Raw genomic sequence first — 19,141 nt, 5'->3', positions numbered from 1 at the left:
ACCTTTGAAATTAGGGTGAACTTCTGAAAATGTTGGTATAACTTAGAGGGTGAACTTCTGAAAATGTTGGTATAACTTAGATAATTTAAAGTTAGCATACTTTTCAGAGATTTCACGTCTTGGGCAAGTTGACTGAAATGAAATGAGCAGACTAATCTAAGTCTCATCCAGTAGTGTCAAAGAAGCTGCAACTTACAGCTTAGCTTGCCTCCAATGCTATTTTGTAGCATGGATATTAGCACTGATGCTAATATGTCTAATTCCTATTCCTGAAGTTCAAAACTGGGTGAGAGAAGAAGCTGCAACTTACAGCTTAGCTTGCCTCCAATGCTATTTTGTAGCATGGATATTAGCACTGATGCTAATATGTCTAATTCCTATTCCTGAAGTTCAAAACTGGGTGAAAGAGACAGCAGTTATTATCTATAATACATCTTAGGCTTATATCCTAGAGGATACTACAGATTCAGGTTTTTATTCCTGCAGTATTCTTAAAGAGCTGTGTCTTTCCAAAATCAGATCCTTTGAAAATCATTAAAAGCTCAACAGTAATCCATGTCAGGTGTGGCTGCTTAGCTTGCACAGAGTTTACTTCAGTAGAGCATACATTATGTTTCAATGGTCAGTTCAAGTTCAAGGTCAACATTTAACATACTTTCATCTTGGGAAGTTGGCTGCTGGGTTTTTGGAATCCTACCTCTCTCACAGGACCTGCCAAGGTAGCCTGTTCCGGAACAATCACAGACATATCTGTTCCACCCATCCCTGCACATGCCATTGTTTTTGCAAGGGTTGCTAAGGCACGGTTTTGCTGTTTCCCTTGAGCAGGAGGGCTTCACTCCAGCAGTACTTTGAACTTCAGCCATTTGCCGGATATCTTTGCTCTGGCCATCGATGAACAAATCCCTGATGCAGCCCACGTAGCCATAGTTGAGCAGAGCAGTCCACACCTCAGTGGGGAAGACAAGGCCGGCCTTATTTTCTGGCAAGCCTCCCAGGTACAACTCATCATCCAGGTCCAGAATCTCACTCTCGCCAGGAGCAGTGTAGGGCGTGCGCAGTGTGTTGACAGAAATGGTACCTGTGGCAAAGACAAGAGAATCCATAGGTCTTTACAGAGAACAGTATCTTCTCATCTCCACCCTTTCTCTCTTTCATCTGCTCAAGGGTGAACTCCTTGAGAGCAGATATTTCTCATTATTCTTTCTATCCCCAGTGTCTTGTATTTCTCAGTGGAATTAAGAAATCTGTGGAATTAAGTAACTTTACAGATGAAGCTGACTGTAATTAAAATAGTTCTATTTAACTTTGAGAATCAAAGTGCACAGGCAACTAGTAGTGTTATCCCCAGTGTCTTGTATTTCTCAGTGGAATTAAGAAATCTGTGGAATTAAGTAACTTTACAAATGAAGCTGACTGTAATTAAAATAGTTCTATTTAACTTTGAGAATCAAAGTGCACAGGCAACTAGTAGTGTTTGTCAGCCTCTAACAGCTCAATCAATCAATCAATCAATACACAAAAATAAAGAAATTTGCTTTCTATATCACTCACTCTCTGGAATAATGTCAAACTTCCCTTGGTTAGTGCTTGTTTTCAAAGCCACTATGCACCTGCCAACCAAGGAAATATTGTGTTACCATTTTTTACTTGATTGCTTTGATTGAGTACAATAATTTGACAGATTATCTATGTCAAAACCTTACTTCATCATTCCCATGTGTATGAATCTATTGATTAATCCCAGTGGTTTTGGTTTCCTTATCTATAACATGGGCACAATACTATGACATACTGATAGGGTTTTTTCTGAGTGTTAAGTAAATTAATATTAGTAAAGCATCTGGTTTATAGTAAACACTGCATAAATGTACAGTAGTATATTTCAGTAAAAGAATCAAGTAAAATTAGTTGCTTACTTCTTTTTAAACCAAATTAGTTACTTATCTAAACTGACAAGATTTTCTTTTCCTCACGTCAAACACCAGGAAGAAAACTCTATTGGTTTGTAAATATGCAGGAACCCAGGCCCTAAGTATAGGATGAACAATATTCATCTACATGGGATTATTTGAGGATCACAAAAAAACTGTGAAATCCATGACAAAAAAACGAGGGATTAAATGTGTATTTCTGATCAAATTTGCATATATACTGTCAGATTACCAAAAATTCCACCAATATTCTGTCTCCAGAAAAACCTTTGTAAAAATGCAAAAGGATGCCTGAATAGGACACCAAATAGACCCATTACCACATTATCTCAGATATGTTTTTCAAGTCAGATCATAAAGCATATTAGGAAGAGCCTGATGAGAGACAGTTTTAGAGAAGATCTGAAGGCATGCTAGGGTGTGGCATAGAGCCTGAGGTATTTATGGAGCAGACAAAAGACAGACCTGGAGACAGAAGGTAGAGCACAGAAGTGGGGACAGAAAGAGGAAGTGGAGAGTGGATGGGGATAGGGGGAGGGGGAAGGAAGATGCATTTTAGTTGCTTCACAGAATACCTAAGCCCGGCCCCAAGAGAAAACACATATCTGACTGTGGACACAGGGCTGCTGGCCCCTGCCTTCTGCACAGGAGTTATTCCAAATCCCAGGAGAATGGCACTCCTGCATCTGGGCAGCAGAATGGGAGCTGTCTTTGTGAGAAAGAAAAGCACAAAAGCCATTAACAGAGACTGCCCAGCCAGCCAAGTCATTAAGAGGACATTTGTCTCTCTAGACTCTCACAGAAGGAAATGGCAAAAGCTCCTAGGGGAGAAACACTCAAGGGCGCTGCTATTTTGACCTTCCAATGAAGGGAGCATAAGAGAGATTTTTGAGGGAAACAGAAAAAAGAGAGAAGGACAAAGTGTTTATTTGTCCTGTACACATTTGTGCATGTATCTATAAGACAACTCTCATTTAGGAACATATAGGTACCATAAAGTTGTATTTAGAAAACTATAAAGAATGTCATTTGGGGGAAATGAAATATATAATACTGAGAGAGAATGGTGATTTTATTTTTTTAAATAGAATGATCATTGCATGTATTTTTAAAGCACTGTTGTATGTACAACATTGCCCAAAATGTTCTGAGAAGTGAATTAACAGATGGTACCTATCCTCTGAAGCAGCTAACATAAATCAGAAAATAGTGAGAAAGAGTGAGTATTAATGACAAAAGGAAAGCTGGATCTTGAAAAAAAGCACATATTAACATGGAAAGCAAAGGGCTACACGCAATGAACACAGTGACATGTTTTTAAGATAAAAGAGAGATATGTTACTGTTTTCTAATTAGTTCAAGAAGGCTTCTTAGTAGCAGTAGAAGTTTTGAAGATTTGACTAAATGAATATATACTATAGAGAGGAATTGTTAGGAGAGACAGATCTTAGCAAGTGAACAATGGCAAAGTATTACAAGAGTGGGAATATATTTTTTATAAATGTATCCACCCCATATGTCTTTTTATTCATGGACCAACCTTGATTCAGCTCAGGTAGGTACAAGAGTGGGAATATATTTTTTATAAATGTATCCACCCCATATGTCTTTTTATTCATGGATCAACCTTGATTCAGCTCAGGTAGGAAACAAACAAACAAACAAACAAACAAATAAACTTGGAAAACTGTATTGTTCTTATTCAGGATGCTATAATTCTGGCACTAAGAGGATGCTTGGAGGATCCCTGAGACAAGGGAATTCTTTGGCTTGCATGACACCTGCTCTCTCTGTCTCCACCATGTGGTTTCCATAACCCAGTGCACTGTCTACACTCGCAGGGACAGAACTGCCACCAGGTATTTCAGACAATCATCCATGGACATTTGTCTGACAGTGAGGATGAAGCAACTGGTTCTCTTGATAAAAATCAAATATTTGGTGTGTTTGACCTGGTTTAAAGACAAGTGTTATAAGAAAGTTCAGATATGTTTTTATGAATGTGCTTGTTGACATGGCTAGAGTAAGATACATACTGTTACTTTATCATTAGACTAGAGTTTTCTGTTCACAACTCATGAAGTGAGACCACAGTTTTCACGTAGCCCAATACACACTTAAACACACATACGCACAGAGGCACACTTATACACACTGAAACAAAAGTTTAACAGAAAAATATTTAACTCTACTGCCTCTGAGGCACTCTGATATTTTCTCTCCTATTGTATTGTTTGATTAATACAAATGCTGAATCATCAAGTGAATTTCAGAACCAACTAACAAGTTGTAGCCTACAGTTCAAAAAATACCAGTTGAGAGATTACTGTCATAAAAGATACATATGTTTCTCTCTTAGTTCCTTACTATCCCTTTGAGTGACAATTGTAGAGTTCTCATGGATAAAAAGAGGTAATGGAATATGGAAGAGAAAGAAAAAGGAAAATATATTTTTTTTTCTTTTTTTTGTTTTTGGTGGCTATAGAAGTAAATGTAAATGTAAACAATAAATGTAAAAAAAAGGAATATAATCCTAACATCAACTCAAATATAATCCAAGAACACACACAAAAAAATCCGGGGGGCGGGAGAAGATATAACAACTACAATTACTTGAAGTTGATACGACAAGCAAACAGAAAGGACATTGTTGGGTGGGAGGGAGGAGAGGGAGGAGGGAGGGAGATTTTGGTAAGGGGCAACAATAATCAACCACAATGTATATCGACAAAATAAAATTAAAAAAAAACAAACAAATATAATCCAAGAGGAATTAGATCATTAATTTAGCCCTGGATTCAAGTTAAAGAGACATATTGGGCAAATGGAGGTATCAGGTATCACTCATTGGAATATTCTGCAAACTAACAAGAGAATAAAGAAAATATGACTGAAAATCATATACTATTTTTTATAGTCTTTTCCAATCCATGTGCAGGTATATTTTAGAAAATTTTGTAAAAAAGATGGCAAATGAACACAAAGGATAGAACTTAAGTGGGAATGGAAGCAATTATTTTTATATTTTGAGGATTCCCAGAGTAAAAACTATTTGAAATAATTATTATATTTTATTACTGAGTCAAAACCAAATAGATAATTCACATTTTAGCCTATTCACAGGCAAATGTCCTGAATTTCACACACATTTCTGATAAGGGATTTGAATCCCAAATCTCCATAATAAGATTTTATTATGGAAGTGAATCAAAGGACTTACTCACCTAAGCAAAAGAGTCACCACAGCATCTGAATTAGTTTAAGCTAATTTAACACATACATATGAGTACAGTGAAATTTGAATGTTAGGGTTCCCACATGCTTATTTCATTACGATAGAGTTATAAATGCAGTGGTTACAGAGAACACATCAAATGAATTTTTAACCCTTCTTCATTGACCGCCAAAGACAATTGAGTAGTTGCCACAGCTGTCTGTAACAACAGAAAATGAGAATTTTCCAAAGGCTGTATTAAGACCACAAGTAAATTCATTTTTAAGAGAAAACAAGACTCTGCGTTTACAAGGGTACTTTAAAAAGTTCCTAGGAAAACAGAATTAAAAGGTAATAGCAATCTTTCCATGAACTTTTTGAAGTACCCTCATATTATTAAGTTATCTTCCATCGTTTTTCAGGAACCACAAATATTTATACGTTCTCTTTGGAACAGTTCGATTCTTTCATACATTCTACCTCTTTCACTATAATTACATTTGAAGTTTCTGGTCAATTAAATAAATATTTTATGTAAACATTGCTGTTTTTGAGCTGTTAAAATTTGTGGATAGTAGTTGTATTTGGGGACTTATTTAGATTAGTACTTCTTGCTTCAATATTTAAGAATCCAAAGCAACCTGCTATGTTATTTACATTTTAAAGGAACAAAATTGTAGCTAAAAAATAAACATACATATGACATATAAATTGTAATGTAGCAACCGCATGACATTATATTAACATTTAAACCTTTTATTTCCCCATGGTGCACGCAAAGGCAAAACGAAGCTGATAAATAAACAAGGTAATATTATATTAAAATATTCACAAATAAATTATAAATAATAAATTCACCTGTCATGTAAAATTGTATATAAAGGGGAAAAAAACTATTGAAAATAGTTCTCAATTATGAAGGTGGAAATCAGCTTTACAATGTGGCGTGATGTTTACAACGTGTTCGTTTTCATTCTTTTTTTCCCATCCAACTTTTTTTGGCTATTCTTCTTGCATAAGATCAGTTTACAGGGTGAGAGAAAACATGGAGTGAAGGTGAGATTTAAAATAAGTTAATTTGGTTTCAAGTTTTAAATTACTGCAATAGTTTAAGTTACTAGTAAACCAGGGGCAGAGACTAGTGCGCTGTGATGGGAAATGTTTTTGCCTGGTGAGAAGAAACTGATTTTCAGGTTCCACCTATTCAACTAACTAGCTGGCAAGCTTAACCAACTAATAGATTCATTAGGCTTCAATGTGGCTCTTATGCAAAATAAGGAAATCAACTAGATTGTCACTAAAGTTTCTTTCTGAATAAAATATTTTGAAATTATTGATTAGAATAATTTTTAAGTTAATTGTCAATTTTATCTATCCATAATTCTGCTCCATTTTTCACTACACAATAGACTCAGATTCTAAAAAGTTACAAATTTACTTGTCAAATTCCTTTTCTATTAACAAATTCAAACATAGTTAAAAGGCATAATATAAGTGATAAAAGCATATTATAAAATTAATAATATAGTTTATGCAAAATGCAAAATATATAATTCTCATAAAATAGTAAAAAAAATAAACCAAAATATTAATAATTGGAATTTTGAAGTAGTAGGACTACAAGGGATTAGTTGTTTTTTTTTAAATTAATAATATAGTTTATGCAAAATGCAAAATATATAATTCTCATAAAATAGTAAAAAAAAAAACCAAAATATTAATAATTGGAATTTTGAAGTAGTAGGACTACAAGTGATTAGTTGTTTTTTTTTTAACCAAAATATTAATAATTGGAATTTTGAAGTAGTAGGACTACAAGGGATTAGTTGTTTTTTTTTAAATTTTCTGTATCTTTTTTAAAAACAATATCAAATATTAGGTTTATAAAAGAAACTAAAAGACTTTAAAACAAAACAAGAAAACCACCTTAATATTGTGTTTATTGCTAATTACTACCTGTTTTCTGCTTACTTGGATACTCCTGTGAGCTGGGAACTTCAGAAATTAAGCCAATATATGAAAACATAAATCTTAGAACAAAAATTTAAAAGTTTGATAAAATCTAGTATTGGCAAGTGTGAGGGGAAAAGGGCACCACATATACTGTAGAAAAGAATGCAAATTGAAATAGTAAAACGTATAACATAACAGTATGTTCAAACTAAGAGATATATGATGTCACTACAAAGAATGGCACAGAAAAAGCTCTCAGTAAGTTGGTTAAGTATGATCTTTTTTATGTAAAAAAGCAGCTCTACAATTATTTTATATGTGTAAATATATTTATAGATATATTGATGCCTAGAAAAATACCTGAGAGTTTAACACCAAATTATTTTAGTGAGCTTATGGAGAAGAGACTGAATTGGTAAGACAGGGGTGTGGTAAAGGGTAACTCTTCACTTACATACTTTTTGAATTGCCTGAACATTTTTACCAATAGCACGCATTTATACACTAAACACACATCATTTATTACATGCATGTGCATATACAAACACACATATATTCATACCAACCTATACACATATATGAATTTTTAAAATGGTCATAAACCATGCTGTGAAAATGTAAATATCAATAAGTAACATCCTGCAGCAATTGAAATATTATTTTGCACAAGTTTCACAGATTTCTACTCAGCATTCCACAATGAGGATCACTGGAGCTGGGTGCGATCAGGTAACTGCCTATCTCTTGCAGGTGCAGCAAATCCCCAGTCCAGGCCCTGCCCCTTAGCTGGGCAAGCCCAAAAAGGAGATTTGGCAGACTTAGAGGTTTCATCTCTCAGTGTTTGACTGATATTTACCAAGTCCACAAGGCCAATGTAAAAACAAAAATGCCAAGTTATAAGTTCCCTATGAGAAATTACCTATCATGAAACATGAAATACTTCCCATGTAGCTCTGCTAATATGGGATGCCAATTTACAATCAAATGTTTGTTTATTCACTTATGATGAGAAATGTAATTATTACACAAACCAGAATACTCATATAAAAATTACTGGTGTATTTTCTCACTCCACTACAGTCAGACTTAAAATAGGAGCCAATTCTTAATCAAAAGAGTGTTTCAGGAGCATGGATTCTGAATAAGGAGAGTACATGAGGTAAGGAAATGTACAGTAATATTGGCCTAGGATGTCTTGAGACCTTCATCTCAATTAAGATGACCTGTCTCCATCTCTACAGTGAGGATGTAGTAGGTCCCCTGGGTAGTACTCAGATGAGTACTGCCAATGTTTGCCCTGTGATTTTCTTTCCTTTAGATACATTAATTAATACTTCTGAATCCTACAAGTCTGGGGGCCTAGCTAAAGTGCTTCTGCAAAGCTCTGCTCCAAATCTTAGCTTCTGATTTCACAACTTCAAGAAAACAAATTTTGTTACTTAGATATTCTTGAGCAAAAAAAAGTTTGACATCATTTTAAACGAATAGCCTGAAAAATTATGTTTATACTGCAATTTCAACTATATAAAATATACAAACATGTTAACAGAGACTGTTAGAAAATATACAAAAATAAAAATGTTTTGAGTTTCGGAAAGATAATAAATGACTTTCCTTCTTTAAACATTTTCATAATAAATAGATATAAACATTAATTCAATAAAACTTAATATATTAAAACTTTTATGTAAAATTTACCCCATCTGGTCATCTGGTCAAATAGTTGGTAAATTATTGATAAGATATTTCAGTCTTTCCATTGGTGGGCAGTGATTTATGGACATGAATACAAAATAAAGTATTATAAGTGTATCTAAAATTACCTCAGTGTACACAATAGACTGCTAGGAAGAGTCATGGGAGGGAAGTATACAGTCAGGAGGCAAGTTCAAATCAAGACCTAAACAGAGAAATTGTCTAATGTTTTTTCAAGTAGAAATGTCTAGGTGGTGATTCATGAATGGTATACACAGAAATCAGTGCTGGTAATAGATAGCTAGAAAGTGCTGTTCACATCAAACAGTGATTATTATAAACCTCTAATTATGTGCTCTGGAGAGAGCCTTGTGCCTTTCCCACTGTAATTTCTGGTTCTTAAACTGGGACTCTATGACTTCAATTCAAATCTCAATGGCTTCTTAGCTGTTAATGTAGGCTTACCCATGAATAACCGCTGATACAATCTGCTGTACCCTGCTGTACACTAGCAGAATTTGATAAGAATAATGAGTTTTCTCTTTGATTTCAATGTGTAACTGCGGTTTGAAAAAGAAAAAAGTAAAAGAAAAATGACTGGCAGTTTGCTATAAAAATACTTGAGAGGATACCCTTGACTGAGCCAAAGAACTTAACACAAATTTAAACAATATTTGTGCTCCAAGAAAACAGTCATTAACCTCATCTTAATTGTAGCATAATGCACACTTTAGCTAAATATCCAGACAGCTGTATTGTTTTGGGGATGGGACCAAAGGAAAGGAAAAGGGGATGTCTGGAAAGGAAGGAAGGACTGGTAAGGAAATGTTCAGCTGTAAGTCCCGCAAGTTTGCAGAGTGTTAGGCCTCTTCAATCATATGTATATTAACTCAGCAACTTAGCAGTTTTGCTCTGTTAGTAGCTAAGCTATCCACAGAAGATATCTAGTTTTTGCTGCACTTAAGACATCCATTCTGATCCACTAAATCACACCTGCACTTTGTATGGTTCCTCCTTTGCCAGCTTAGCACAGGATCTGAAGTTGCCATTCATGGCTTAGCCCACATGGCCTCCCATGCCACTGGTTAGAGACTGAACAGGCAATGCAAGAAAGGGACAAGGTGCGTAGAGAAAGCTGTGGCCAAACAGTATTACTCCAAGTGTGGAAATTCAAGTGCCTCTTTTTTCTCACGTCTCAGAATGGAAAAAAGAACACAAGTTAGAAGGAAGGCAGTACACTTAATTTTGCCAAAAGTGAGGAAGTTTTAGAAAAATATGCAGATGAAGGCAATATTCCTCATCAAAATAAGGGGCTCATATATCCCTTTAAGTGAACAAAGACGGAAGGGCAGACCATCAGAAAGATGGACAGCCTGGGTCATCAAGACTTCCTTGTCACTGGCATGATTACTGTAGCTGTGTATCCCAGTCCTCAGAAAGGAGTTAACACCTTTTCTCTTGATTAATTTACCTTCTACCTGCATGTTTTCCAAATGATTTAGGGATCTCATGAACAAGCAGGAATACCAGTCTCTTTCTCATAAAAGTTTGTCATTTTCCTACCAGGCTTACACAATTCTCTAACAACTTTTTAAACCTCTTGGTGCATTATTTTAGACATCTGAGCTTGGAGGATGGCATTGTATTTGTTAAAGACAGCACTTGTTATCCTATATTGTATAAATTGCTCTCAGGAAGTAATGGAATTTAAACAAATTTTTAAAATTATAAAAAAGTTGTATTTACAAGTAAAGGGTGCCATTATTCCTCAGATGTAAAGATGCTCCTATTTTTAGAACATTAGGAGTTGTTTGACACTGTGCCATTCACATGTTTTTTCTCTATTTTTCTTATACCAAATACGTATTGAGCAACTGCTATGCCTAAGAAAGTACCAGAAACTGTGTATACAAAAATAAGTAATATATTTCCTTTCATTGTCTCATAGATGGGTTTCCCTTCAAACTGGGGAATATTAAAATTTCAGTTGTGTCCACCAAATACAGTTTTAATCCTATTTCTGACAAGATAACCAATAGTTAAATTAAGAACTGTGTATACAAAAATAAGTAATATATTTCCTTTCATTGTCTCATAGATGGGTTTCCCTTACAAACTGGGGAATATTAAAATTTCAGTTGTGTCCACCAAATACAGTTTTAATCCTATTTCTGACAAGATAACCAATAGTTAAATTAATAGACATGGCCCCATTATGTTTCTACTTACGTTAGCATGGTCAGCCAATAAGGTCAGCAGCAAAAAGAGTAACTCTTAGACCTCTGCTGCCTCTACTTTAATAAAAGAGATAGCACGGGTCTTTAAATGTTTTTTTTTTTAATATTAATCTAAGGGGTATTCCAGGCAAATCAATAGATATGACTGTCATTGTCCATGAGTCAGAAAGCAGCCTACATTACCCTCCTGTCATAGTAGACCCATTTCTCCACATTACATGAAAAATAATTTTCATACAGTCTCTGAATATAACTGATATGGAAAATGGGCAAAGTAAATTATTTCTTGAAATTCTATGTTTGTTAGTTTTAACTGAGTTATAAATCTTAGTAGTTTACCAGCCAAAATCAGAAATATCCTTTAAGTAAAATAAAAGCCATATAGACATTCATTCAATTTTTAAAAGGCTCCTTTATACCAAACCAATGCAACGGGCAAATATAGAACTTAATTGAAATACTATATATAAAATATTAACAGCCGCAGCTATTAAAATTACATTAAACTCCCTTAAGCTAGACCAACATAATATGAGCTCTCTTTTTTTCAATTTAGTAAAGGGCAGAACTTGGCTTAGTGACCGAGCTTTAGTTTTTATATTGTTTGTTCCAATTCACTAATCTGAAATTATAATCACATGAAAGTACTTTACAATAAAACACCACCAAGCACAGTAACTTAATCTTTCCGTCGTTTTCCAACAAAAATTTCATGCTTTATTTTCTTTCTTAGATACAAATAACACTTTCTTACAGAATGTTTATTTTCTTACTATACTAAATTAAGATTTGTATATTAAAGTAAATATTACCTGCTTTTGTCCTTCTCCAATGAGGGTATAAATAGGGTAGTTAGTAAACTATTAAGTAGATTTTATTCAACTTAAGGATTAAGGTATTAATCTGATAATTAATTAGATTGCATCAACACTTTCTCCTCAATAAGGGGACCCATCAAAAAAGTCAAATTAATTTTATTCTCTGTGTATATGTGTGTATGTGCATGGGTAATGTGTGTGTGTGTATTTGTATACAGATATAAATACACAGATTCTTCACAGTATATTTATATATATGCATACACACACACACATATACATGCATATATATAGACACACATATAATTCACATAGAAAAAAGACGGGAAAGAAATATCCAAAAATATAAACCATTATTATCAAATGAATAATCAATAGTTTTATTGTTGTTTTTATATTCTTTTGTGTTTACTAATCTTTTGACATTAACTATGTATTATTTTCTTACACTTAGAAAATACTTAATTTCTAGGTGAATGAAATATACCTAACCTGAAGTTTGGTATTTTTTGCTTCTCAAACTTCCTAAAGATGCACAGCTAATCTGATCTGTTTTAAATTGTTATAAAATCTGATTTAAAACATCTCTTCTTAAAAGTCATTTTTAAATTTTATTCTGGATATATCTTAAATCAAACTATACCATCTACAAGGTAATATTTTAAAGCACTAGATTAACCCATGCCCGCACTCTCTCTTAAATTCTTCTGTTTGGAAGTTCCTAAGTAGCACATTAACTTCTAACTCTGGCAGAGATAGGTTGGAGGGAGCCGGAGAGAGACACTCTATTTTTATATTTCTGCTGTCTCAATAAACTCCTTTCAGCTTAAATCAGAAAAACAAAGAGGAGTACAATTCCTTGCAGTCTTCTTTAGGGAAAAGAGAAGATTTAGGGAGATGAAGTTTCTGGAGAGAAATGAATCACAGAGTCTTCCAGATATCAGGGGATCACAGCAATGAGTTCTGACCTTCCTTCTATTCTCCACCCTCACCCCCGGCTCCCTCCCAATTTTCATACATTCCATTTCTCTATTTTGTTGGGTGAAAAATATATTTCTACGAAGGCAAACACAATCTTCTTGATCTATTAGTAGGAAAACAAAAACAAACAACACGGATAATAAGGAAACAGAAAACAGTTCCCCTGCAGAGAAACCACAGCTAAGCAAGTGGCAAGGGAGCCCCTGCAAGCACGTGTGGAAAAAAGAGCTCAGCCCCAGGACTTCAGCACCGCCTTTCTGCAATAGGATAGTGATCACAGATTACTGGGTTGAAAAGAAGCACTAGGTGTCATCTGCTCTGTAGTTTGCAAATCTGGCTGACCATCAAAGTAATCTGGAAAATTTTGTAAATCTATAGAATCCTCAGCCCCATTGATTCCCCCTTACTGGGTTTGGGATGGGTCTTTCCCAATAGTTGTTCTGCAAGCGAAAGAACAGACCCACACAAAGTTCGTTGGCCAAGCTTACACTGTTATTTAGTGGAAAATCCATAGTAGATGATATAATATTTAAGTAAACGAGGGAATGGGAGAAGAGAGAGGAGGAGAGTAGACAGGTCTAAATTCAGATGTCTTCTATTTTAAGAAGATAATTTGATTTATAAATGAGAAGGACAATCAGAGCACGGGAGCACTGTGTGAAGAGAAAGACATATTATGTAGCTAGATCTCTCTCTCTTCCCCTCTCTTCTTCCTTTTTTCCCTCACTTTCTCTCCCCCTCCACCCTCTCTCAGGATTCCCACAAATGTCATTTCCTCTGCCTGGATGATTCTTTTACCCCAAAGCTCATACGAGGCAAATTTTAAGCCCCCCGTGCCACTCCCAAATTCCACTGTAAATGTTATTTCTTCAGGGAAACGTTCCCTGCCACTCTCTCCTCCTCCCCTCTTAGAGAAAATAAAATGCAACAAAAGAAAGCCAGAGAAATGAATGAATGCTGGTGGAATTCCAAATATCAGAGGGCAACAGAGCTTTGCTACTGTCCTTGAAATGCTACTGTGTTGACTGAAGTTTTTACAGTACCATAGATAAAAGCGTGCTGTATCAACTTAAGAATTGTATGTGTGGATTATTTTAATTTTTTCAGGTACCTACAAACACCCAATGACACTCAGGTACCTCCAAACACCCAATGACATAGATAATTGGGGATACAAGAACCTGAATTTAGTCATCTGCAAATTCAAGACAAAATTTCTTGCAAGATTTGACACTTGATTATCCACAAATGTTCATTTAAGAAGCTATTCTAGAAGTCATCTAAGCATTTGGGGTTTGATGTCTATGATGATTAATTAGCTCCTTTTGATTTTTATATGATGGGAAACAGAAACAATAACAATTTCCCTTACTCTAAAAAACAGAAATGCAGGATATCTTTAATATGTCTTGGTTTTAATTATTAGGAACAGCAGGGATGAGTGGAACGTTCTAACAGATAAAAAGCATAGAATAATGATAAATTACCTGAGCGTCCGTCTCTCTGGAAGTCCACATGATACCATTCTCCATCATTCACTTTCTTCAGCAGGGCTTTTATTTTTATGGTACCTGACCCCATGTCCAGGAGGAGGTAGAGATGGCCATCCAGCATCTCAATAGCAAAGAAGTCAACTTTTATCATCTGTGGATGTTTGGCATCTTTTTGATGTCTTGGCTTGCCATGGCTAAATAAGATAAGGCCATTGGGCTCTGTTGTGCGGAAATCAAATGATATGGAGCCTGTTTTCTTTGCATTCCATTTAGGCAGAGAGATGAAAGACTCTGGGGTTTCAAAGGTGATTGGGTCTAAAGTTGCAACATTCTCACATTTAAATGCCACCACTCCATGTATCTTCATCTTAGGATCTCCTTGCTTGGCAAGTCGAGATAATTCCAGCCTTACATCATTATTTTTATATACAACCTGTGGGCAGAGAATAGCTGTGAGAAACTAGGCTCCATATTTTAATATCTGAAACTTGTCATCAGCTCATGTAACTTGCAAGCAACTCATTAAAAGGCATAGTTAATTTAGTTAATTTTGTTGTATAAAGGCAGGCAAACAAAATTCAAGTATCAATTCATTGAACGGTAAAATTTTTCAGGCAAATAAAATTCAAGTATCAACTCATTGAACAGTAACCATATTAATTTAATTTGATTCAAATAATGTGTGTGCACCCACACAAAAACTGCCTGTATTTAACTCAAATAATGTAAATAAATCTTGATGTAAGTTTCATTATTGTGTCTAAATTAGCATGTGAAGACTTTAACTTATGAAAATTATTTGTTTGGTTTGTTAGCTATTATACATTTTAAACTAAATATAAATATTGAGACTATTAGTTTTCCCAACACTAAAGTATTTGAAATTGGACACTTTTATATACCATTACCCTGAAATGCAGAATTTCTTCTGTAGTCTATACATCCACTATGCATATTAACTTTCTAAGATAATCACAAGATGAGGTAGAAAGCAGCCTGAAATTTCTCAGGAAAACCATAAAATATAACTATGATGCAGAAGCTCTCTCTTGCACTTCTCTGCATTAATAACTGTCTGAACACTATTAGGTAACATAAAACCACCACCACATGGAAAGTGGTGTTTACTATAAATTCATTTGACATGTGTTTCTGGTGTTTCATTTCACTTTTGATTTACACAAATGCCCAGAGAAGGTTGTCCTGTACTCTCATTTTCCAAGGCACTTCATGTGAAATGACTGAGAAGTTCTGATTGCTTGTTGATGGTCCTTGAGATTTTTAGATTTCAAATAACACATTGGGTAAATTCACTGGCAGGACTCACAGTATCACGCTTCTGATATCACATCATGTTAATAAATTCACAGGTATTTTGACGAAGTATAAAAACAGAATCATATCCTTTCTCTACAGAATGCATATAACAGATAATCACATTTCTAAAACACATAGGCCATACTCTTTCAAGGATGAATTAGTTATATATGTCCAGATAACTATGTAAATTCTTTCAAGAAGGGACTCAAAATTTCACAGCAGCCAACATTGCCACGTTCTTAATTCATTTATCCATATATAAAAATGTATTTGTATAACAGGAAAAATAAAACAGCCTATATCTGATTAGTGCTATGAAGTTAACCAAGTTAACACAGCAGTTATTTTTTGCAAATCCGTGGCCAACTGAACCAACAGACAGTGTGGCTGACAAGCTTCCTGATATAATTTTTTAACAAATGCTTTAGTTTTCAGAGTGATTAAGAGTGTAAGCTCTGGTGTTAGACTCCCTGAGTTCAAATTTCAGCTCCAATATCAACTAACTGTGTGACTTCCCTCAGCCTTGTTTTTCTCTCTTAAAAGGAGATAATACTTCACGGGATGATTATAACTATTAAATAAGAAAATGTATGTAAGTGAGAAAATCTACATAAAGGCGACCATTCCAATGTCAAGCACATTGTAAGATTTCAATAAATATCAGCTATATCAAACTACATGATAGTAATTACCACCATCTCTCTATCATCGTCTAATAGACATAGAAATTTTAGTTCTAAATTTATCCACTAAAGAAAAATGCTTAGAAATTAAGCCCACACATATAATTGGTTTTTATACTTGATTTGCACCAAGTAAATAAGTCACATCTTTCCAGTATTGGGCCTGGTGTTTCAGTGTACCTTTATCTTGAAGCAGGATTATTATAAAGAACATGATATCCCTTATTCTTTGAACAAATATGTGCAATGGTTTAACAAGCATCTATTGACAACAAAAGAAGAGAAAATGAACTTAAGCAATAACAAAAAGGAATTACATTAATTCTTAAGAATACATTCTTGAAAAGAGAAAGAGCTACTAAGCCTTTGGCAAGTTGATTTAGGATTGTCTTTCTTTGGAGATCTTTAGAAGTGCAGAAAATGCTTTTCATGGATGATTTTCCAAGTTTTATAATCTCTCACCATGCTTTTCATGCTATCTAAACCTATATATTTTTGTTCATTTTTCCTGGTGATTTATATTTTAATATTGGGAGATTCTTTTGACACAGTTATTAATCAGGAATGAATATTTTCTGACCCAAACGATAAAGATGCTTTTGTTGATCAATGCTAACATATTGCCCAAGTAATGGAACCACCATGACAAAACTGGGTGTTTCTGATACGAGCAAATAGGTATACGTCTGGGTATACTGTCTCATGAATCTGACATCAGCCACCACAAAGTTGAAGGATGTGTGGTTAGCAAAATTTTGGGTGAGAATTTCAGTGAGAGACTTTAATCCTGTGAATAAATTGGGTGTCTTGGTGATAACCACCATCAAGAGCATGTAGAAGAAAAGTAGAGATAATTCCCTTGGTCATATTATTTAGGGTTAGACTTGACCTCTCCCCCCCAAAAAAAAAGAAATGCACCTTCACCAGAATCTATGCTTTATGTAGGCAGGAACCCAGCCTACTACAGCTCAGCACAAAAGCCAATGCCTGGCAGAGTGTAGATGTAGACACTTGGTCAATATTTGTTGAGAATTGAAAGAATTATTCCTTCACTTTTTAAAATCTAGTTCTCAGATTATAAGCTTTCATTAATATTAACGTTTAGACCTATGGTTAAAAGCACAGTGGAATGTGATATTGTGGACTAATCTCATAACCTAACTATTGTTTTTGACTTACTTCTCTACAAAAATGTGTAAACTGTGCACATTCAGTTCATAAATGGTAAGCTGACCTGTGCATTGGGAAGCTTCATCTTCAAACTCATTTGTGGGATCTAAATTACTTTTAGAATAAAAATGCCTGAATTAAAACTCTACAGAGGTAGAATCATTTTCTTAGAACAACTATCTTGAGGAGAAGCATACTTTTTTCTTCCCATTTTGTATTCTTTGAAAGACCACTCTAGAAAACAGAAAAGCAATTTTGGATAGGTAGGCTTATAGCTCTCAGATTTACCCTACTGTTTCATCTGACCCTGATTTCATAATTACCCTACTTTTCTAAGACATATTCTTAAAATGACCTGAATCTAGCTCAATTAGAATAATGAGTACCTAGTAAGTATTCTAAATCTTCTAAAAGTTCACATATAAGCTATTTTTGCCTCTTTCTGAAATAATGTGACACTCAGTCATGGGATTACTTTACAATTATTCATTTATCTTTTTTCTTATTTATGTCAAAAGTTGTAATTTATATGTTTCACTTTTATACAAATCTCTATATGCACTATCACCTTAACAATTGGTAATATTATTGCACACGTATTTTTTTGGATCTGTTTATAGAATCAAGGTTTCTTTGGGGAGGTTTTTTTTTTTTTTTTTTTTTTTTTTTTGGTGAAGAGCAACTCAAATTGTTGACTTTCACTGCCCTGCTTCATGGGCTTTTATCATAACTACCAAAAAGACTGAAACACAAAAGAGGCTTTAAGAATTTTTGGTATTTATTTTGCTTTGATTTTTTTTTTTATTTTTTTTTTAGCTATCATATAATTTCAACACATTGTTATGATAGTCTTTTCCCTTTCCTCCCACATCTGTTAAGATTTTTAATGTCCCTCTCACTTGAATGTTCAGGTATAAGGAGTTACATGGTTGTGTTTTTATATTCCTTGGCCTGACATTTGATGTAGATTATCACTGACTATTACATTTGATCTTGATAACAATCCTGAAAATGTGACAACAATGCAGGGGAAACAAGTTAACGACTAGGAGTTTGATAGTCTGTTTAGAAACATGGCTTAATCTCAAAGCTTTGATCTAAGCCACGTTGCCTATCCTCTCAATGTCTCAGTTTCCTGATTTCTAAAACCGACATTTAAAAAGGAAAGACATTTCATATGTATAGATTGTTGAGTTTTTTTCTTTTTTCTTTTCTTTCTTTTTTTTTTTTTTTTTTTTTTTTTTTTTTTTTTTAATCTTTGTAATTTGGGGCAGAGGTAAAAGAGGCCCTATTGTTCCTTCTTCTGGCTTTTTCCAGTTGTGGTTTTTGATGCCAGGATACTGTTAGCTATTTTGAGATATATTGAAACACTAATCCATTAGTAAAGAGCATGTTTACTGCATCTTTAGATCCACAGACGTGCCTCAAGGATTCTATCTATGCAGGGTTTGCACAGATGGCATGGAGACACAAGTGTCTGAGAGATAAGGCTCCTTCCACAAGGAGTGGGAGGATGGGAAGTAAGTATTTCAGTGGGAAAACATTTGCCACTCAGATAATGACTTATATGTATGTATGTATGTATGTATGTATATATATATATATATATATATATATATATATATATATATATATATCTATCT

At 34.3% G+C, this 19,141-nt stretch overlaps 1 protein-coding gene across 7 annotated transcripts in view; it reads right to left on the bottom strand.

Moving 5' to 3' along the window:
* The window catches only part of NRXN1 (neurexin 1), a 682,451-nt gene that overhangs the window by 600,721 nt on the left and 62,589 nt on the right, over positions 1-19,141 (bottom strand). For all 7 annotated transcript variants that reach the window (XM_008588382.1, XM_008588364.1, XM_008588390.1 and 4 more), the window contains 2 exons: positions 14,320-14,758; positions 698-1,081 (listed from right to left, as the gene is read on the bottom strand). In XM_008588382.1, the coding sequence (XP_008586604.1) occupies positions 698-1,081; positions 14,320-14,758 (823 nt within the window). The remainder of the gene's footprint in view (positions 1-697; positions 1,082-14,319; positions 14,759-19,141) is intronic.

Source organism: Galeopterus variegatus, unplaced genomic scaffold (genome assembly GCF_000696425.1).
Source record: "Galeopterus variegatus unplaced genomic scaffold, G_variegatus-3.0.2 Scaffold125, whole genome shotgun sequence".
Classification (NCBI taxonomy): domain Eukaryota; kingdom Metazoa; phylum Chordata; class Mammalia; order Dermoptera; family Cynocephalidae; genus Galeopterus; species Galeopterus variegatus.
The sequence above is the reverse complement of the archived record's forward strand: the minus strand, read 5'-3'. Positions and strand labels throughout refer to the sequence as shown.